At 37.7% G+C, this 20,383-nt stretch overlaps 2 protein-coding genes across 3 annotated transcripts; both read right to left on the bottom strand.

The window, feature by feature from the left end:
• Nucleotides 1–1,999: 1,999 nt before the first annotated feature.
• On the bottom strand, nt 2,000–14,193 carry rhcgb (Rh family, C glycoprotein b). 2 transcript variants are annotated; one of them, XM_081608064.1, is made up of 11 exons: nt 13,772–14,193; nt 11,170–11,359; nt 10,449–10,599; nt 9,194–9,341; nt 8,922–9,088; nt 8,648–8,785; nt 8,413–8,549; nt 8,142–8,266; nt 7,948–8,021; nt 7,382–7,449; nt 2,000–3,030 (listed from the first exon to the last, which is right to left on the bottom strand). In XM_081608064.1, exons 1-11 carry the CDS (start codon nt 13,989–13,991, stop codon nt 2,790–2,792), a joined length of 1,659 nt encoding a protein of 552 aa, XP_081464190.1. In that variant the 5' UTR covers nt 13,992–14,193; the 3' UTR covers nt 2,000–2,789. The 2 variants fall into 2 exon arrangements, with proteins under 2 accessions (XP_081464190.1, XP_008409709.2); XM_008411487.3 differs by lacking the exon at nt 2,000–3,030 and adding an exon at nt 6,609–6,770 and having other exon boundaries at nt 13,772–14,171.
• A 1,428-nt stretch (nt 14,194–15,621) lies between these two features.
• Nucleotides 15,622–20,220, bottom strand: gdpgp1 (GDP-D-glucose phosphorylase 1). The gene is made up of 2 exons (XM_008411488.3): nt 20,035–20,220; nt 15,622–19,817 (listed from the first exon to the last, which is right to left on the bottom strand). The coding sequence occupies exon 2, from the start codon at nt 19,807–19,809 to the stop codon at nt 18,727–18,729; it is 1,083 nt and encodes a 360-aa protein (XP_008409710.1). The 5' UTR covers nt 19,810–19,817; nt 20,035–20,220; the 3' UTR covers nt 15,622–18,726.
• Nucleotides 20,221–20,383: the final 163 nt, after the last annotated feature.

Here is a 20,383-nt window from a genome sequence, read left to right as displayed (position 1 = left end):
GTAATTTTAATTGAAAAAATAAATTCTACAGCAAGAAGAAAGGAAAAATCTGTAACATTGAATTTTCCTAATCTCTACATTTTTTTATCACATTTTATTTTTTCTAACATTTAATAATATTTAGTTATTACAGTTCTATATATTTGCATTGCTTACTTAGGTAAAAAAACCAACTTTGACTGGGTCCCTCTTATTTTTTTACTTATATTAACTTTTTGATGTGGAAAAAATGAAAAAGTAAAACACATAATCTTAAATCAACCTGTTTGTTTTTATAATATATTTGGACTTTTGAATATTTAAGATCAATTTGAACAACTTCAATCATTTCAAATAATATTAATAAAAAATAAATAAGCCCAAAGAAAAGACATTTTAAAATGCATCATAAAAGATAATAAACAAATGCAATTTCTGGTGAGGAATAAATTATGGTATCCCAGATTTTCTCCAACTTAAAAGTAGTTGCATCACATCATGTACACATGATTGGATCATTACTCAACATTTTCCCCCACCCCTACCTAAACCACTAACATTTGTTTTGGTGTGCTGCAGTGAAAGTAAACACCATTGTTTACACAAAGATCAGTCTGAGGCCTGTGAACACGGCTAAATCTGACCATCCAAGCAAGTTCACCATGAAAATAGAAGCAAAATCAGTTTCACAGAGTCTGATAATGTTGTGAAGAGATGTTATGCAAACACTCACCGTTGATAAGAAAGTGCATGTGTTTACAGTTGACAAGAGACTCAACATGTTTAACTTTCTTAAAGTGTGCAAGGTGGAAACAGTTGGTCTCAGAGAACAGCAGGAAGGCCTGAGTGATGTTTGCCACAGAGAAGGTAGATAATGTTTTTGGAGAGGTTGCTCTAAAACTAAGTTATTTAGACACCAGAGCAGGTGGCGCCAGTTTGGCCTAAAAAAACCAACAAAAAACATTTGACATTCAATGTAAAGAATCTCGTTCCAGCTGTGGAACATAGAGGTGGAAGTGTCATGGTTTGGGGATGTTTTGTTGCAGTAAGACTTGGACCACTCCATCATCAAAAAAATCAACTTAAAACTTTACTTGTGTCAAACAGTGCTTAAGAAAAATGTGAGAACATTTATGAAGAAAAAAAAGAAAATTAAGTAAAAGAAAATGCAGATGTAGATGAACTGCAACCAGCCAGTCAACTTAGAACTTACCAGTAAATACAAAAACGTATGTCTTTAGTAGACAGATCTTCCTCTGACTCATCTCAAAGATCAAGTTAGTCCAAAAATATGTCTTATTCATCTATTTTCTGGAAAACTTTTCTTTATGAAGAAATGTCAATAACGTGAATGTACAAGACTAACTTTAAATGCACTGTTCTGTATGACTGAGAAACAATATGCATATTCAACACATTTTACAATTTCTTTGTTGTTTCATCTCTGCAGGAATCTAAAGCCACATTCCTACAGCCTGATTTCTGAGTGAGTCACCATTTAGCCTTCTTATGGACTCAAGGGACCTGAACCTTGTCTGATGTGTGGCTGCTGTGTTAACCTTTGACCCCGGACTGTCTGGACGGAGAGTCAAGGTCAAGGGGAAGTGGGTGTGGTGGTTTCGGGGACGAGGGTATGGGGATGGGCGTGAACAGAGTCTGATGGGGTGGAAAGGGCTCTCTGTCTGGGAGAGCAGAACCCAGACGGTCCCAGACGTCTCTCGAAGGGGGCACCGTGTTGTCTGCGCAGCCTTGTCTGTTCCCACTCACCTCTTTGGGCCTTGGAGGGGGAAACAGGCAGTGGATGTTTGGGGATTGTCGGTGTGACGGTTCGAATGGGTGTATGATGAACAAACCAAAAAATACTCATCATTAAACTGCAGAGATGCATGATAATAAGATGCAATATCTATTTTAATTATCTGATTAACTCATGCAAAATATTTACTTAAGTTCCAGTTTTTTGAAGTTTACAAAATTTAATACATATATATTTTTGTGTATTTTTTATATTGTAAAACTGAATTTCTTTAGATCGGGGTATAATGTATTGCTGTTCCATGTCTGTTAGCCTAGTTTCTGTTTTCAGATGGGATTTAGCAAAGTGATTTTGGATTGCACAGGCCTGGCATTAATTAGCTCGGGTATGGCTTATGAAACAGGACCAAAATTATGGTTTTATTTCAGTTCATTTATAATTTAACAAGGGGGTGGAGTATTATTTTTTTTTAACTTAAGGTCAGATGGGCTTTGATACTTTCCCCCTAAATGAATAAATGATTAACAGCTTTTTGCATTTACTCAGATTATCGTTGTGTGATGTTTATACTTGTGTGATGATGTGAAACATTCAAGCAAAAAGCAACAACAGAAGCCTTTTGCAAGGAGATAAATATGTTTCACCGCATTAAACATTACAAAGAAGCTGCATTTTCATTTGTTTTTTCATCCTCCTTATTACACGTCTTCTCAGCTCACCTGCAGCAGAGAAAGTTTACACCTTCATGCAGAAGTAGCGCCCTCTGCAGGTATAAAGCGGCTATTTCACTGTGGCATATGTGACCATCCTGCAACCCCACTAAGCCTGCAGCACCCTGTCATCAGAACTCACATTCATGGTCACACATACGAGGCCTCACAGACCACCGGCCCCACAGGGCGATCTGCAGTGGAGCGTGTAGCCACCTGTCAATCACCAAATCTCTGCCGCCTTAAGAGAGACATTTCGCCTGGGATAACAGCAGCCCGTCCCTCCCCATACATTCTGCCTCCCCTGGCAACCATTGCTGGATGACTGAGGGGCTTTGTCCCCCTCACAACAGGAGTCCGCCATTGAACCCAGAAGCCCCGTAGCAACGAGAATTAAAGGGTGTCAGAAAGGGGGCTCCTTTCTGTGAAACAGGGGTGAACGCTGTGTCCTTGTCCCCACGTCTGGGATTCATATCACAGGCCTGAATGGCATCAGCATCTCCTTTTAAAAGCCAGTGTAACGGAGCGTATGAAGGGGCTAGCGCTGAGCAGATAGGATCATGGTTAATCTGCTGTTCTTCGCTACTGTGGTCCGATAGGGACACTTAAGCAGCCTCTGTGGCGTGGGGAGTTTCTGGGGATACCTGCAGTGGACGAAGCTGTGGATGGAAAACAGGGATGGACAGCAGGACACGAATCACAACTTCTCGACTATCTAATCAACATTAAACATTCAGCTAGCTAAGAAAAGTTTAAGAAAGACTTTTAATGATGTACCACTTACCTGCCTATAAGAGTAGACTGCAAGAGCTTTAGTTATTGTAATTTAAAGTATTTGTGCCCCTTGAATTTTGTCACAGTTTGGCACATTAAAGTCACAAACTATAAAAGTGTGCAGTTGTAAAAGTGGAAGAAAAATAATGTTATTTCCAAAATTCTTAAAACAGTATTGTGCATGACGTATATTCTCGACGCCACCTCCACCACGTTTCACATTTGGGAAGACTAACTTAGTATGATGAAAAAGATGAACTTTGGCCTCATCTAAACCAAACTTCAAATGGGACTTCTTAAGGCTGTGTTTCAGTGATGGCTTTCTTTTTACCACTCCTAAGACCATAGTTCCTGAACCGCTTTATGACTAATAGCGGTTCAGTTGATAAATCTAGTTACCATGGGCTCTTGTTGCTTGCCTGTCAGTTTAGTGGACATGAACCCACTTCTTAAAAATACATATGTATAGGAGAGCTTTATCAGAGATTTTCAGATCCATTAGTAAAGATTATGGATGAAATCTAGATACCGTAATTGGTAAATGGAATGCATAGGTTATGGAAGAAAATGCTATGTTCTATGATGTATAGGAAGTCTAGATAGGAACATGTGACAATGTCCCCAAAACGTTCGTAGGGTTAAATTTGACCTCTCAATCACTGAAATGTCTGACACTCCTTTGAATAAAACATGGGTCCTGGCTGGGTTTTATTTTGGAAAAGAGTTGATAGAGCACAAGTTTCCTCTATATCTGTATAACAATTACGAAATGGTACTGTGTATATAAAATATGTACATCAACTCTGTCTTCTTGGATTTAACTGAGCGTCACTTTGCAGAGAGGACTTTAAAACGTTTTTGAATGCTTCAGATTTCTCACTGAGAAATAATCTATGGGGGACCCTTGAGCTGCATAAGATGTGAAGAGATTAGGTAAAGAGAGAAAAGAGTGAAAGCCTGAAGGGTTTATTAACACGTTTACGGACTCCTGGTTGCTTTCAAAGTGGCTTTTATTGCTCAGTTTATGGCGTCGTGAACACACAGCTCTGAATACTATTTGGCTGCTGCATATTCTTGTAAAACCTCAGTGAATTCAATGTTGTTGTAATGTTGTGTAACTGCCACACCACAGATGTAATGACCAGACAAGAGACGCAAGCAAGAGACAAAGTTGCTGTAAGATTAGTTTCCGAGTCCTATAAGATGATGACAAAAAGCAAAACAAATAACAGGGTCCAGTGTGACCTCCCACGTTGTATTTAGATCTGCACAGCTCTGTAAATTTTGCCTTTGCTTGTATGTTCTTTTACATTAATGAGCTTCATGGCGGACCCCTTGTATAGGCGCATGTTTTTGTGCAGTTCCCATTCTAAGCTTCCATCCTTCGCCCTTCGTTCCCAGTTCCCTCCTTCACTGAAGCTGTCAATCAAAGATCATGATTGAGTCAGTCAGTCAGTCAGTCCTCAGCAAAGAAAGAGAGACCTCATTCCCCTTTTTATGCCCCCTTATGTCTCCAAGTATTCCAGTTCACCTTCTCCATGGCCCCTGTTCTTACTCAGTTTGCATCTTGTAGAAGACATCGGGGTCTGTTTATAAGGGTCGGATTTGTCATGCATTAAGGCCAGGTTGTCTAAACACAGAAGTGCAAAATGAACACATTTTCAAAATAGCTCCGTATTCGGTTTAGCAACGTTGAATTTTGGCCTTTAAGTGGTTGATGAATAAACATGAAGAGAAGTTAGGGCGGGAAATACACGAGTGGGGATGGTAGAAGAAGACGAAGAGGCCCTGTTTTTGTGTGCGTGTGACATGAGGGAAGTATAGAGGGCAACTGAGCAGCCTTTCTTCCCAGCAGGGCTGCATCGCATTTAATTGGAGCACTTGTGGCACCATTACCTCCTTTACTCAAACACGTTCCTTATGACAAAAGAAAACAGCACTAAGCCTGCCTTTGTTGGAAAGGAGACTGTATGAGGAGACGGATTCCTCGCTGCTTCTCATGTGTGGGAATCATCCACACTCTCCCACAGCGAGCTGCTGCTGCCTTCCACCAATCAAATGCCAAGGTTGGGGAGGTGGCTTGGTGAGGGGTTGATGGGGGTGAGACTGCTCAGAAATTCAGCCACCATGGGTGAATGACCGACACTGGCGCTGCTAGATGTAGAGAAAAAATATGGCATCTTCAGAAAAACCAAACGTCATGCTCTGTATCTTTGCAAATGGCCACTTTTATGATACATCTAATGTGAGAGGGGAAAAAAACAACACTAAATCACTTTCCTGATCAGTAATTTTAAAGTATTTGTCCATCAGGGTATGTGTTTTGCATCATTTGCTCCCCTTCGACTAAGTAAGGATGATTTTCCGTATGTAGTTTGTTTTCAGTCAGCACAGTGTCATGAAGGCTGCTGCCCTCTGTCTGACCTTACGTAGGAGGAGGACACCAAGATGATATGAAAGACCCTTGTTGGTTTTTTTTTACTAGTGAAATTTATGTTTATAAACCAAGATGTCAACTTCTCCGTAAAAGTTTATTATTAAATAAATCAGATAAATTAGACTATACACTTTTTCATTGGAAAATATTTTTATCATTACGGTAATTCTTAATTTATTATCAATTCAAATTAGCGTTAAGAAACTTCTCAAACAGTATCACAAGCATTTTACATAGCTGACATTGTTAATTTGTCAATTGCAAACACTTTAGACGTTTGCTTAGAGTTAATTATCTGAAATGCTTGTGGAACATTATTAGTATTTCAGGTACATTTATTTTGTGTACTGGACAAAAAGGAGAGCTTCCAGATGGAGGAAGTTAATATGATACAAAATTCCCTACTTGTGTCTTATAAAGCATCAATAAAGTGAGAATATAATATAAATGTTAAATAAGAAGAATCCCTTAAAGTCACTGCATCTCTTAGTTTGTAACAGTGGTAACATTGTATGACTTTCACAATCAGGAACATAATAAACATTTCTTTCAAACTCTGTAAAAATTTACTCAAAGAAACAGAAAAAACCCCAATAAATGACAAATAAAAGATAAGATGTATCTTATCTTTTATAAGATACATCTTATAAAAGATGTATCTTTTATAAGATACATCTTTTATAAGATGTATCTTATAAAAGATACATCTTATATCTAACTCTGTGAATAAATGAAAGTGCAGAAAAACATACAAATTAGGAAAAAACTTGATTAAATTCCCAAATTGGTGTTAAATGAGGTGCTGATATTTATCTTTTCAAATAAGAGCTACATTTCACTATAACATAACACATATTGGAAAGAAGAGAAAAAAAAATCTTCACATCATTAAACTATTTTCTCACTTCTGAAATTAGGTAATTTGAGGTAAAACCCATAAAAATATGAATATTTCTCATTATTATTTATTTTAAAAGCAAATTGTTTTCTACATATGGATTTTTTTTCCTCCAGCAGAGAAATAATAAAATGAAATGGGTCACAGCCAATCAATTCAGGAACCATTCATGATCGCGTCCTGGAATCTGTCTCCATGGCGAAATTTGTGCCAGCACTGAAAAGAAAGCAAAGTTACATAAATAATCATGTTGCATGTTGTGCTCCAAATATGTAGGAAGCATGCAAAATAACCTCCCCAAAGACCTCTGACTCTTAGATTTACATGAATTTCAATAAGATTTGATCAAAATCCAGAGTTCATCTTTCTATAATAGATGAGCTAATGGTAGATTTATTATCAGTGTAAACATGATATACACACATAGGCTGCTACATAAACCCAAGGTCACTTTGATGAGTCATACATGTGAAGGTGTTCTGCAGAAACCCACATCAAAAAACAGCACGAGAGAGAAACTTCACGTGGATTTACTGAGCAATGGATCATGTCAGGGTTTTGTAATCAAACCTGCACTGCGTGGCAGAGGCCTCTGTGCGAAGCCGCACTTTCTTCTCATGGTGTATTCCTCACATTAAAACATTGAACCGTAATCCCCATCAAGAGCAAAAGCAACGACCCACACCTTCTTTGTTAAAGTGGACTTTGCTGCCGCCAAGAGGACAGTAAATGGCAGCACGTTTTTAACTGTACAATGTGACTGCTTTATGGGGTAATCATATTTATGACCACATTACTTTAAGCTAATAGATGAATCAGATACTCACACGTCTTTGTTCCGCATGTGGTTGTTGTACTGCAGGATAGGAGGGATACTCTCCTCGTCCTCTGGCACCTGGAGACAAAGCAGCAACCGTCACAAAGGCGTGGTATTAAAATCTGAGATTTTCTGCCCATGTTGTTCAAAGTTGGAAACCAGAAAAGCTTTTGACACTAGCGTATAGCAGGAATTATTCCGGGCGAAATGTAAATAAAAATGAAAAGAACTGGGTAGCAGGATAAAGCAACATAAATATAAATCCATGCCACACTGCAATTAAAATAGAACATTTAAAAAAATCAGATACTATTTGGTTTCACTTCACAATTATGAGCTTGTTTGTGCTGTTTTCTCACATTGCATCCCAATAAAATACACTGAAGTTTGTGTTTGCAATGTAACAAAATGTGAAAAAAACAAACAAAACCCCCCAGCAAATGTATGTTAAATTTACTGTTCCTATAATTGGTGTGATCATTTAATTTTTTTTAACCAGAATTATAAGTCCCTTTTATTTGAATATTTTCTCTTTATCAAAATTATTTTAAAAAGTATAAACTGCCTGCCTCTTACCTCCCAGTAAGCTTCATCATCAAAGCAGTTGTCATCGGCTGGATCTCCCCAGATGGGTAATCTCAAGATGGCGCCTAGAATGACAAATAAAAGACAAAGTTATAATGTCAAAACATATAGTTTGTAAAGTGAAGCCATTGTGTTGCAACACAGGAAGATCCCAATCATTGTTTTTAAAGTTATTCATTCCCTACCGACTATCACGCCTCCTCCTATACCGAAGATGAGAGCCACACAGAGGCCTCCGGCCTGGTGACCTCCCTGCTTTGTGGGGTACATGTGCTCAAAACCATCTTTGAAGTCAAAAGTGTTCACCAACCTTTAATTGAAAACAAGACTTTTAATTTCCTCTAGATTTGCAAAAAAAAAAAAGACATTCACAGCAGCGTAGCCTTCAATTTAAATTGAATTAAGTTTCTGCTAATCTGTCTTTTTGTTTTCTCCTTATTTAAAAAGGTAACATACCCCTCATGGCCATAAACCGACTCTGAAGCAGCTGCAGCGGTGATGGCTCCAACTATACCGCCTATAACACCTGGCATGGCGTGAAGATTGTGGATTCCACACGTGTCTTGGATCTTCATGTGCTTCTCCATGAAAGGCTGATGGAGGGATAAGAAGGTGTTCACTGAGGTTATTAAAATCACAAAAGCCGGAGCTTATATAATACTTTATGATGGCTGCCAAATAAAGATCTTACAGAGAGGAATATGTATCCAAATGTGGAGATAATACCACAGCAGAAGCCAACGATGAGAGCTCCATAGGGCATCAGCATGAACTCAGCTGCTGTTCCTGCTGCAACGCCTCCAGCAAGTGTTGAGTTCTGGATGTGAACCTGAGAAGCAAAACCCATTAAATTAAAGCAAAAGTATTTGATTTTAGTCCAAACGTTTACAATAAGAAAAGAGAAAATATAAAAATTTTTGTGTTTGCTAGGTTTTTTTTAAGATTTATTATTTTCTTTTCCTTACCATATCTAGTTTTCCATGTTTCTGGAAGAGGCTTGACATAGCCATGGCAGTGAGCACAGTTGAGGCCAAAGCCAGGTAAGTGTTGATGACCGCTCTGTGTTGCCCATCACCATGATCGGCGATTGCTGAGTTGAAGCTGGGCCAGAACATCCACAAGAAGAGGGTACCTGTACAAATAAAAGGCAAAGTAATATGAGTGGACAAAGCAGAATAAGAACAAAAAGAAAAACAAAATCAATGTAACTCAATCTTTTGTACTAAACCCAGATTACCAATCATAGCAAAGACATCTGAATGATACACAGAGCCTTGCAAGCGTGAGCTCTGGTCCAGGTTGGGTCGATAGAGCATCCATGATATGGAAAGTCCATAGTAAGCTCCAAAAGTGTGGATCACCATGGAACCCCCAGCATCCCTGGCCTTAAGGAATAAAAAGTAGTTTGAGGTTTACAAAAAGTGCATATATTTATCATTAGGATAAAAGGAGATTAAAACACAAAACCTTAGATTTGGATTTCTTTGTTTATAGTGTCTTCATAATTGACACAATCAGATGTGTATAATTATAAAATGGAAGTGAGAGAAAAAAAAATATGGTCATGTCTGCAGTTTGCCACAAGCCAAGCAGGAGACAGCAAATGTAGAAGAAAGTGTTTTGGTCAGCTCAGACCAAAATGTAACATTTTGTCCTTTCAAAAAACACTATGTGTGATGACAACTAACATCCTTCATCACCCTCTAAATATATTCTGTTTCCTATTCTGAAACAGAATATGAATGATATTTAGAGGTGAACCTAACAGAGTGTATAAACGACCCCCCAAAAAGTCAACTAAACTGTATTAATTACATTTCGGGTAACACTTCAAAACTGATGTCTACAGAGACTTTCAATCTATTTAGGTAGAATATGAGCTATTTTGGAACATGCGCAAAAATTTCAGTCTGCAGATGTGCAAAGCTGAATGGGGCATTCACTTGAAAGACTTGTAATGCAGCAAACTGTTTCCACATAGTTCTGGGAGTAAAATTCAAATCCTAGTCACAGTTTTCATATTTTTATAGATTAAAGAAAATCTTTTATTCTACTCTCCTGTTATACACTGTCTTTCAAACGAATCCTGTTAAATAGCCATCTGTTGTATTTTCTAAGTGACATCATATCAGGTTGTAGATGGGTGAACATAACCATTGCTTAGTTTACAGTAGAAGGACAGATGTAATTAGAATCATTAGTAGTGTGTATGAACTGCAGCATTTACAAGGTGCAAATGTATTATGCCATCAAATTATTATCAGTATCAAATAATAGTTTTACCCCCTTATCATAAAATTATTGTCAGTGTCTAATAATAATTTTACCCCCGGTACTTTCTCCCCTTTATATGATATCATGGAAGAAATGCTTTAATTATCTCTCTCCATTTGAGAGCATGGCTATGGAGACTGAAGCCTGATTTTGTTTGCATGTTGATGGTGACAGACAGCCAAAACCAAAAAGAGAGAGAGAAAAAAAAGACAGCTTACATGGATGACACTTAAGATGATAAATTCCTCTACAGCAAAAAGTGTTATTCCAAACAGAGTCATAACCATCAGCTGGACCGGGCTGACCTTTCCCAGCACAGCACCGTAAGCGATCAGGCAGCCGGCTACACAGAAATCTGCATTGATAATGCTGAGGAGAGAAAATGAAGAGAACAAACAAGGCAACAGGAGATCAGCAGCAAGCTCAGTATCTGTGATGGACTGTTTATCTTTAGCAAAAGTCCACACTGAAATTCATAAACCGCAAGAATGTATATTTTTTTAAGCTCTGAGGTATAAGGGATCAAATTTCCTTTATTGTTACTAAAAGTCAGGCGGAAAACACACGTCTCACTTTGTTTGGCACACAGCGAGCTGGTGGCCCTTCAGCCATATCATCATTACTCATCAGTGCAAGTTTTCCTTTTCCTTAAAGCCACAAACAGTTCATCTAAAGGGACAGGAAGTATTTTTTTTCTGGGAATCTGCCAGTTAAACTGGTCCCTCCACCCTCATTTTTTATTTGTTTTTCCATCTATGGAAACTATGCTGGTCAAAACATATTCCCCCGCAGGTTGTATTTCAAATAAAGATAAAAACAAATATCAGTTTACTGGATGACCTGATTAGGTTATTGATTTTTTTCACTTCAAGTTCTGTAACAGCACTGCTTTAAACTACAAACACTTTAAAATAAGGCAATTATAGCTACAGTGTTTACTTTTCAATTCCAATTTTGATCTTCCCATCAACGTCCAAGGAGTGGAACCAGCCCTGCATCACCAGCGCCCACTGGAGGCCGAAGGCGGCAATCAGGAAGTTGAAACCCACTCCACCGAAGCTGTAACGCTTCAGAAACGTCATCAGGAAACCGAACCCAACAAATATCATCACGTGTACGTCTTGGAAACCTGGAAAAGAAACAAGATGAGAATGGATAAATGGAAGCGATAACAAATTAAAAGGTCCTTAAACTTCATCTGAAACAGGATTTGCAACAAGCAACTTTCCAAACAGAACAGTCTGGTTCTAAAGGTAAAACAAACAAACAAACAAACAAAAAAAAGGGTAACACAAAAAAGAACTTAGATGAGCAGAGAAAAACCACAAACCAGTTTTCACAAAATTTCACCATTATTTGTTTCACTTGCCTTTATTGTTCCTGTTCTAAATATGTTCTAAATCCGTAAGATTTAGAACATATTTTACCTGGCTAATCAGAAGCAGAAGAGTCACATATTTAGAGATTAGGCAGAGTTTCAGAATTTATAATGTATAAAATACGAATTTATCCTTAGTCGAAATCATATTGCAATTACTAATTACCTAACAGTGCAAGGTGTTAAAAATGTATACATTTCATCCTATTGACTGTAAGTCAGAACTGGAAAGATAACTTTTGTCAGGTGTTCAAACAAATAACATTGTAATAGAAATGCCCTTCCCAGCAAATAAAGGCACACATCCTCTGTGTGCTGACTAAACTTGCTTAGAAAAACGTTACTGATGTGAACTGCACCAGAGCATGAAACAGCACTGAATGCAAAACATATCTCTTTGTTGGCACAGCAACAAGGAGAGACATGTTGCAAGTGAAGCTTGAATAAGACTTATTCCAAAACAAAATGCTAGGAGAAAAATTTGTCCAAAACTGACTCATTTGTCAAATGTGTACAGTGCCGTCCAACCAACACAAAAATAACTTCTCACCAGAGAGAAATGATGAAACAGGAGTCTTATTTCTGCTTTGATACCCTGAGCACCTCATGACTGCATACCTGCTCATATGAATTCAAAATAGTAGCAAGTTGTTTAGCAGAAAAATGTCAGGGTTGTTTGGAGATCACAGCAACATAATGACCAACAGTTTTTGAGTCCAACAAAAAGGTTGAAAATGAAAGTAAATTAGATTATTGATTAAGTAGATCAGTTGTGTTGGGGAGAAATGGCTTAAAATAAAACATATCTCATACCTAGTTTTAAATACTTTGAAACTAATTTCTTTATGACGTGCTTCCTAAAAGCCAAGCATTTGTGTAATGGTCCAGTGGCTCTGCCCAAGTCTAAAAGTGCAAAATGAGCTTGAAAATTGCAGAGCCTACTAAGAAAGGACTGAAGAAGGATCTGACCCCAATTTTTTGAAAATGTAACTGAGAACTGAGATATACATCTATATTCCAGGTATTCCTCTTCAGAGATGAGTGATGTTCCTTTTCAGAGTACTCCCCCCCCCCGACCTAAAAATTAGAGAACACTTTAAATGTTATTAAACTTTGCTTTTCCTATCTAAATGCTCTTACCAAATGCGTTTCCTAAGTGGATACAAAGCCCCACATGGATGAATCTATGTTCCAGTAGAGAACCAGTTCAGGCTCCACGGACAGTTTATTTTAATAACATGCATCCTCAATGCAGGTTGGCACAAGGGCATATTACAGACGAGAGAGGTGAAGATGACTCAAGCATCATGGTGCTTGTTTATTTTTCCATGATCTTAAAAACTTATTTAAGGGGTACTGTGGTGGCGTAGAGGTTAAGCACAACCCACATATGGAGGCCCTAATCCTCAATGCAGCCGTCACTGGTTCAATTCCCAGCCTGGCAACCTTTGCCACATGTCTTCCCCACTTCTTTCATTACCCACTTTCCTGTCAATTCACTATCAAATAATGGCCACTAGAGCCAATGAAACCTTAAAAAAACTGAAGATCATGGGAACTTATGATATAGAACATTTAATTTAAATAGGAGGGTTTTTTTTAAACAAATGTATACATTGATGCACCAACAAGGCAAAAGCCTAAAAATAAACAATAGAAGAGAAAAAAAAGTTAGGAATAGAAAAATGCCTTTAAGGACTGTAAATTGAGGAGGAAAATGAATTGAAACATGATATGGTGACATTCTGTGTAGAATGTAACAACCACACCCATATAAAAGTCTCAAATGCACACTTCTACAGAATCCAAACAAAAGTTACATTAGAAACATGAAACAAAGGAAAAGCAGTGAGTCCGGAGGTGTGAGGTGCAGAAAATATAGAGATAAAATCACAGAGGAATGAAAACCCCCCTGGGAGATCTGCAGAAGCAGGCATCAGATCTTTGTCAGCAATTAAGAATAATATGAAAGGTCATCACAATATGACACCTGGCGCTAATTTGATATTACCAATGATAAAGTAATAAATAAAGAAAGTATTTAACCTCTAATATGTAGAAAAATATTGATTTTTTTTGGCTTCCCTTGTTATCAAATGATAAAACAGAAAAGAAAACTCAGAAAATATTAACTTGAGTAAATAGTTAAATAGGTTTACTTACTTGGATATCTGAAGTAGAAGTCATTCTCTATGTCAGTCAAATTTTCATGTTTTCTGTGCTCAACCCAGTGTGCGTCTGATTCTTCATCATATCGAATAAAAATCCCAAACAGAATGATCATGGCTATCTGCCACACCATGCACACTGCCGGCAGACTAAAGCGAACATTAGTATTCTTCGTGCGGTCGCACATATCCCTGAAGCTCTGAGCAGCCCCCATGTTGGCTGCTTTTACTGTTGCAAATTTTCCAGGTGTCAGAGACCCCGAAAGCTTGAACGTCTCAGCTGAGCTGCTGTCTGAAAAGCCCAGAGCATCTTCAAGCTCCAGCTCAGGTTTAAGAGGAATCCAGTCTGAGGACACTCCCACAGGGACGCCACCCTCCCTGCATATGGAGCATACCTAACTCTTTTCAGGGACATTTTATATTTACTTGTAATATTGACTGTATAGACATGTTTTTGTTATCAACAGCGATGAAGCCTCAACAATTTTTTTAGGATGTTTTGTCGGAAGAAAGGTGGTTCGCGGTTCGATATAAATGGCAAATCCCATTCTTTACTCTCAACATATGTGTGTGTGGTCAACCACATCTTACCTCCTCCCTTAATGCAAACAATGATTGCATGTCAGGAAAGGTACAAAGCCGTTTCTTTAAAATATGTCTTTGTTAACAGCTGTTCACTCTTCCTGCATGTATTATTCTTTAGTTAGCTTTTAGAAAAAGAAGTATAATGGGCAGAGTGTCATCTTTTCAGTTAGAAAACAAATTTTGTTCTACATTTTGACTGATGAGTACAACAAAACAGAGATCAATATTTAAATGGTTCGTCCTAATTTCTCCACATGCACAATGTGTATAATGTGTATTTTGATGACATGCCGTTTTCTTTCAGACATAACGGATCATCTCCTGACACCAAGCAGTGGGATGAGGTGCCCGAGATATTAGTGTAACTCCTTGGTCTGCAGTGTCCCTCCACCAGGCTACATTTCGTTTTCTTGATAACCCGCTGGTTTACTGGAAGTTATAAATAATACATACTGTTTACTACTAACAGACGAACACATTGGGCATCATGATTCATTTAACTAAATGTAAACTTACTAGTCCTGAATAAAGAGAGGCCACAGCAAATTTGCACACAACCATTCTCAAAAGTGAAGACGTTAAATAAATAAATGAGAAATTGTTGTATTCTTCTGACACCTGATGTCAATAGTTATTTTTAAAGATGCAAAATAACTATGTCTCTGTGCATTGGTGGCTTTAATACTTGACTGCTTCAAGTATTAAAATAATTTAGGCTTAAGAGGTGAAAGTGAGTCGACATGTCTCTACAATGCTGTTATTGAAGAATGTCTGACTGTGTACTAGAGAAAGGTTTAGAGCCCATACAGCTTAGCATGAAAAAATAAAGCTGAAAATATTTACATTATTAATAATAATAAGAAGAATAACAGCGGCGCAGTTGGTAGAGCTGTTGCCTTGCAGCAAGAAGGTTCTGGGTTGGATTCCCGGCCTGGGGTCTTTCTGCATGGAGTTTGCATGTTCTCCCTGTACAGGCGTGGGTTTTCTCCGGGTACTCCGGTTTCCCCCCACAGTCCAAAAACATGACTGTCAGGTTAATTGGCCTCTCCAAATTGTCCCTAGGTGTGAGTGTGTGTGTGCATGGTTGTTTGTCCTGTGTGTCTCTGTGTTGCCCTGCGACAGACTGGCGACCTGTCCAGGGTGAACCCACCTCTCGCTCGGAACGTTAGCTAGAGATAGGCACCAGCAACCCTCCTGACCTCACTAAGGGACAAAGGTGTATGAAAATGGATGGATGGATAATAATAAAAATAATAATAATACTTGTCTCTTATTTTTTTTAGGTATTTTTCTTACAGTTTACAGTTTTAATTTGCTATCCAATCAAAATATGTGTGCATCTGGCTTAATTTCAGACAAGGCATCAATCAATCAATCAATCAATCAATCAATCAATCAATCAATCAATCAATCAATCAATCAATCAATCAATCAATCAGCTGAAAATGAATCAGCTGAAAAATAAAACAACTATATAGCAAAAAGAAACAGAAAAACAAACTTGAACATGAATCAATCACTTGCTAGTCAATGATCCATTTATAATGCATTGTCTGTTAGCTGTGCTATTTCTATCGTTTTATACAACTATAAGAAAGAACACTGTTCACCTCATCACCAGAAGACCTTTATGTTCTGTGAGCAGGTTGCAGGTATTTATGAAATGAAAGCAAACGTGTTTGAAAGCTGTTCTTTCATCAACTGGTACCCAGAAATATTACAAAGAACGGACTATGTGGGTTTTCTCTGAATTATTAGGTAAACACACGCACACACACAATATGTGATTCATGTTGATGTCTGGGTGTTTTAGTAATTTTTCAAAGCAGATGTATAGTACATCCAGTTTTGCAATATGCAACACAAAAGGCAGAGGAATGGATGTTTACACACAGGCTGCAATGCACACCAAGTGTTACGTCAGAAAAATCAAACAAGCGAGACTTCGAAAAGAACCGGATACAAAACCTCACAAGCTTGTTCTTTTTCCAGTAAAACTGCAATGATTACCATAAATCTCCAGAGCTGCTGAGAACTAAAGAGAAGAAAAGACAAAGCAAGGTTTAACAAACAGCTTACAGTAAATAAAGTCATTACCTTGTGACTTTTACGGAAGAATTCAAAATGTGATACTGTCAACTCCTTTAAATGATGCCAAAACAAGTCTGGGAAGTAATTTATTTATTTTTTGAAAAATCAGTGTACCTTACCATGTCCGGCTTATTCTGATTGAACAGAGCATATTTAAATGGGTTATCTAAAGTAAATCAGGGGGATCAGATATGAAGCAAACCGATTATAGTGTTTGATTAAAAAAAAAAAAAAAGAGAGAGAGTAAAGAAAGAGAGGTTACTCTCATTTTTATGGGGGGTTATCGATACCAGTTTTTTTTCACTGGTATCATCATTAAAGAAAAAGAAAATTATCCACTGAGCAAAGAAACAGCTGGCCTCTTTTATTCATCTAGTTACTAAGAAGTTCAAGGCTGACATATATTTTTCTCCATATTAAAGAAAAAAAGATTTAAATAGTGTGAAAAATATGCTGCTGCTTGAATAGATATAGACCATGTTGAGAGCTCCCTGATGAAGACCTTCATTAAAGTGAGCAGCTATATGCTCAATAATCCTACAAAGTCATGCTGCTGCCTAGGTGAGGTCATTCTGGCGGATAATGTGTTTACCTGTGGTGATGTGTGGCACTGATAGGTGTTCACGAGTTAACAACAATCTTCTGTTCATAAATGGTATCCATAGGAGTTTGAAGCCAGAATCTACGGCAGACAATCAAGAACAGAAAGGCAAAGCATCTTAAATTGCCAAAAAACATCTAGATGATAGTTTATGAAAATATTTTGAAGACTATTGAGACAAACGCGTAACCTTTTAGAAAGTGTGGGCTAGGTTGCAATAGGGGAAAAAAAAACCCAACCCTTAACAGCATCTCAGAAAAAAAAAAGTACTGACAACCAAACCTCATGATGATAGTGTGGGGCTGATCTGATGGCTATCAGAAAATCCTGAAGGAGTTTTTATTTTTTGTCAGTACCAACACACTGTGAAGCTTTTGGTATCTTTACTCAAGATAGTCATACAATGAAACTATCATACCAGCCCATGTCAAGTCACAAATTTCAGATGCCACATTAATAAATAATTTAACAGTAATGTGATTCTGCCAACAGGTCAGCAAAAATGTTAAGAAATTTTTAATTTCTGTCAGTCATTAACCATTTCCTAACAAATTAGCAGCTTTCAGCTTTTCCACAATGCAGATCAGCATCAACACAAGCATTCAGCATGACAACTGGTGTTTTATTTGCCTGTATAAGATATACATTTTACGGCCAATTAAACATCCGGGTTTCTATTTGTTCAACTGAGTCATTCCTTCAAGTCTCATATGACTTTTGCCTGGAGAAAATGTTAAGGAACTACATGTAACAGTATCCTTATGCTTATTAAAACACTCTTAGTAGAACTATGAGGTTTCCAAGTCAGGATAAAGACCTTATACACAACCAGCTTCCTTAAGCTACTACTTAATGGGATAAAATCAGTCAGTAAACTAAACAAAATGTTCATTATTTTCAGGATATGGGTGTTGAAGATACCCATATCCTGAAAATGTAAAAATATGTTAGAACTAATTCCAACATATTTTTTAGAATTAATTCTTTTGTTGGGTTTATTATTTCTAATAACTTTACTTTTGGTAGGGTATTTATTGATTTACTGTTTATGATACAGAGCTCCTAAATATTTTTTACTTTAATTTTCAGACTTAAATGTCTTGATTTTTCTTTCAGTCTATTTATTTACTGTGAGTCTTATTGAGGGTGAAGGACCCTTTTATGCATTTTCTTTTTTGAATTATAGTGATATGTTTGAAAATGTGGGTTCATTAAAATTGGGGAAAAAATCCATCAGTTCGTATTGTTCAGCTTTATGTTGGTTTTTTTTCAATTTGTTTTGCTTATTTTTGCATCTTGACTAATCTCCTTCAGTTCGGTTTCAAAATCTGTAACACTTAAGTTTTCAAATGAAGACTAGATTATGGTACATCAAATCCAGATTTATTTTACACACCTTCAATTGTTGAAACCTCTTCTATTAGAGACACTATTTTTAATATCTTGACACCAAACCTGAGTAAGAACCACAGAACAAGTTTCCAACCCTGATCTCAGGGGGTCTAGGTACCCTCTTAGGTTAAATCTGATATTTAAACAAAAGTGCATTTATTAGCAGACTTCAGTCAGCAACCCAATAGCAAAAGCATTAGCGACTCATTAGCTGATGCTGACGTTTTGGAGTTTAACGCACTGCATTGAATCTTTAAGTCTTTCAAGATGTATTCCAGGCTTTAGTGAGTCAGTAAGTGTTTAACAAGCTCTTCTTCCAGTTTGTGTAACTCATCATCAGGCAGAAGATACTTCTGAACTATACTGATGACCTCTCTCTCAGTTGTACACTCAAAGTCCTTTTTGTTTTTAAAAGGGAGATGCCCTGCTAACTCACAGAGTGCAACATTAAAGGCAGATTCCTCTTTGGCACCGAAGCAGGATGTTCTGGGCCAAATAGCTATACGCACACCTTTTCTTAGACAGCGCTCCTTTGCAGTCTGCATTTGACCACTAGGTGGGCATCCTCTGGTCAGGAACAGGTTGTGAGCGATGTTTTCACCCACAAAAAAGTCTGTCACTCCACAGATCGTTCTTGCTGCCGTCTCCGCTTCTTCGGATTCTGTATAGAGCAAAAATCCAACCGGAAAATCCTGGATGCGAAAAAAATTCTTCTCGGGTATCAAAGGCTTAACCAGGCTGGATTCAATCTTCAGCTCATGGTCCAGGTAATAACCATGAAGGTGTAAGTGATTAACAGATGCAAATGCTCCAAGGCTGTTAAACCCCACACGGAAACCTGGGCTGGAGCTGAGGAGCACAGACTCGATACCGACCTGGACAGCAGCTCTTGTCAGGATCTGTGGTAAACAGAGAGACGGATCTGGAACAAGAAGACAGTGTCCAAACTCCAAAGGGCTAACATTGATCAACACAACCATCCTGCAAGTTTGAGGCAACTGGTCATCAGGTACATCTCTTCCTCCACATGTGTCCTTCATTATCTCAAACATAATTTCTTCTGCATTTATTTTGTTGAAGTTAAACTGGCTTGGATTAAACTCTTGCTGAATGCTCAGTATCTCCTGAGGTTTCCTCCTCTCGATTCCACGTTGAACATTGAGCTGAGCGACGTAACCATTCGACCCTGGTAGGATACGCGTTTCTAAATCGCCTAGATGGTAGCGGAAGAGTCCTCTGTCCATCCTGTCTGTCCAGCCGTCTCTGATGAGCGAGTCAAGCTTGGAAGGTGGTGGGCGGTTTTCTCTTTTCTGAAGCACATCTCTGACAAAATCCTGAGTGCTGTACACAAACTGAGTCAGCATGGTTGGACCTGTTAGTGAGCAGAACAAATTAAATACACAATATTCAAGTGGTCAGTGGTTTCTATTATCTTAATACTAATACTTTAAATTATTTTAAGTCAGGTCGATCTTTAACTGTATTTGAATTTGGTGTACTGTTGGATTTTTTTTTTTTTTTAGCTAAACAAGCTGTTTTAATTTCGTCTGTGTCATTGAACGAAGTTTTGTCTTTTTTTATTACCTTACCTTTGTGTACGGACACCAAGAGACTGCTTCATGAATACATCAGCAGATGTAAACTACTTCAAAGTTCAGAACTATGTCCTATTCAAATTAAATTAAGCACATTTGATGCGGTAAGTGTAACACCAGGAAGCGGACCTGGCTATTTTTTACGCTTTCCTTTTCCGACGCTCACTTCCTGTCTTCAGAATAAAAGCTCACTGAAGAAAAATGTAATATGACTTGATTACGTTTCAAGTCAGTGTTATATTATATCTGTGTTATCAGTAATTACTAGACTTACATTAGAGAAAATAGTATAGAACTTAAACTCCTGAAACAGTCTTGTTTTAATGCCAGCCAATGTATTCTT

Source organism: Poecilia reticulata, chromosome 6, assembly GCF_904066995.2.
Source record: "Poecilia reticulata chromosome 6, P_reticulata-male-v2, whole genome shotgun sequence".
NCBI lineage: Eukaryota > Metazoa > Chordata > Actinopteri > Cyprinodontiformes > Poeciliidae > Poecilia > Poecilia reticulata.
The sequence above is the reverse complement of the archived record's forward strand: the minus strand, read 5'-3'. Positions and strand labels throughout refer to the sequence as shown.

Bases quoted from the DNA above. Each gene is read 5' to 3' on its own strand.
- rhcgb (XM_081608064.1), bottom strand. From the start codon at position 13,991: ATGGGGGCTGCTCAGAGCTTCAGGGATATGTGCGACCGCACGAAGAAT. The intron at 8,267-8,412 runs GTATGTTACCTT...TTTCAATTAAAG, and splicing joins TCGGTTTATGGCCATGAGGG to GTTGGTGAACACTTTTGACT. The intron at 8,022-8,141 runs GTAGGGAATGAA...TTGTCATTCTAG, and splicing joins AGGAGGAGGCGTGATAGTCG to GCGCCATCTTGAGATTACCC.
- gdpgp1 (XM_008411488.3), bottom strand. From the start codon at position 19,809: ATGCTGACTCAGTTTGTGTACAGCACTCAGGATTTTGTCAGAGATGTG.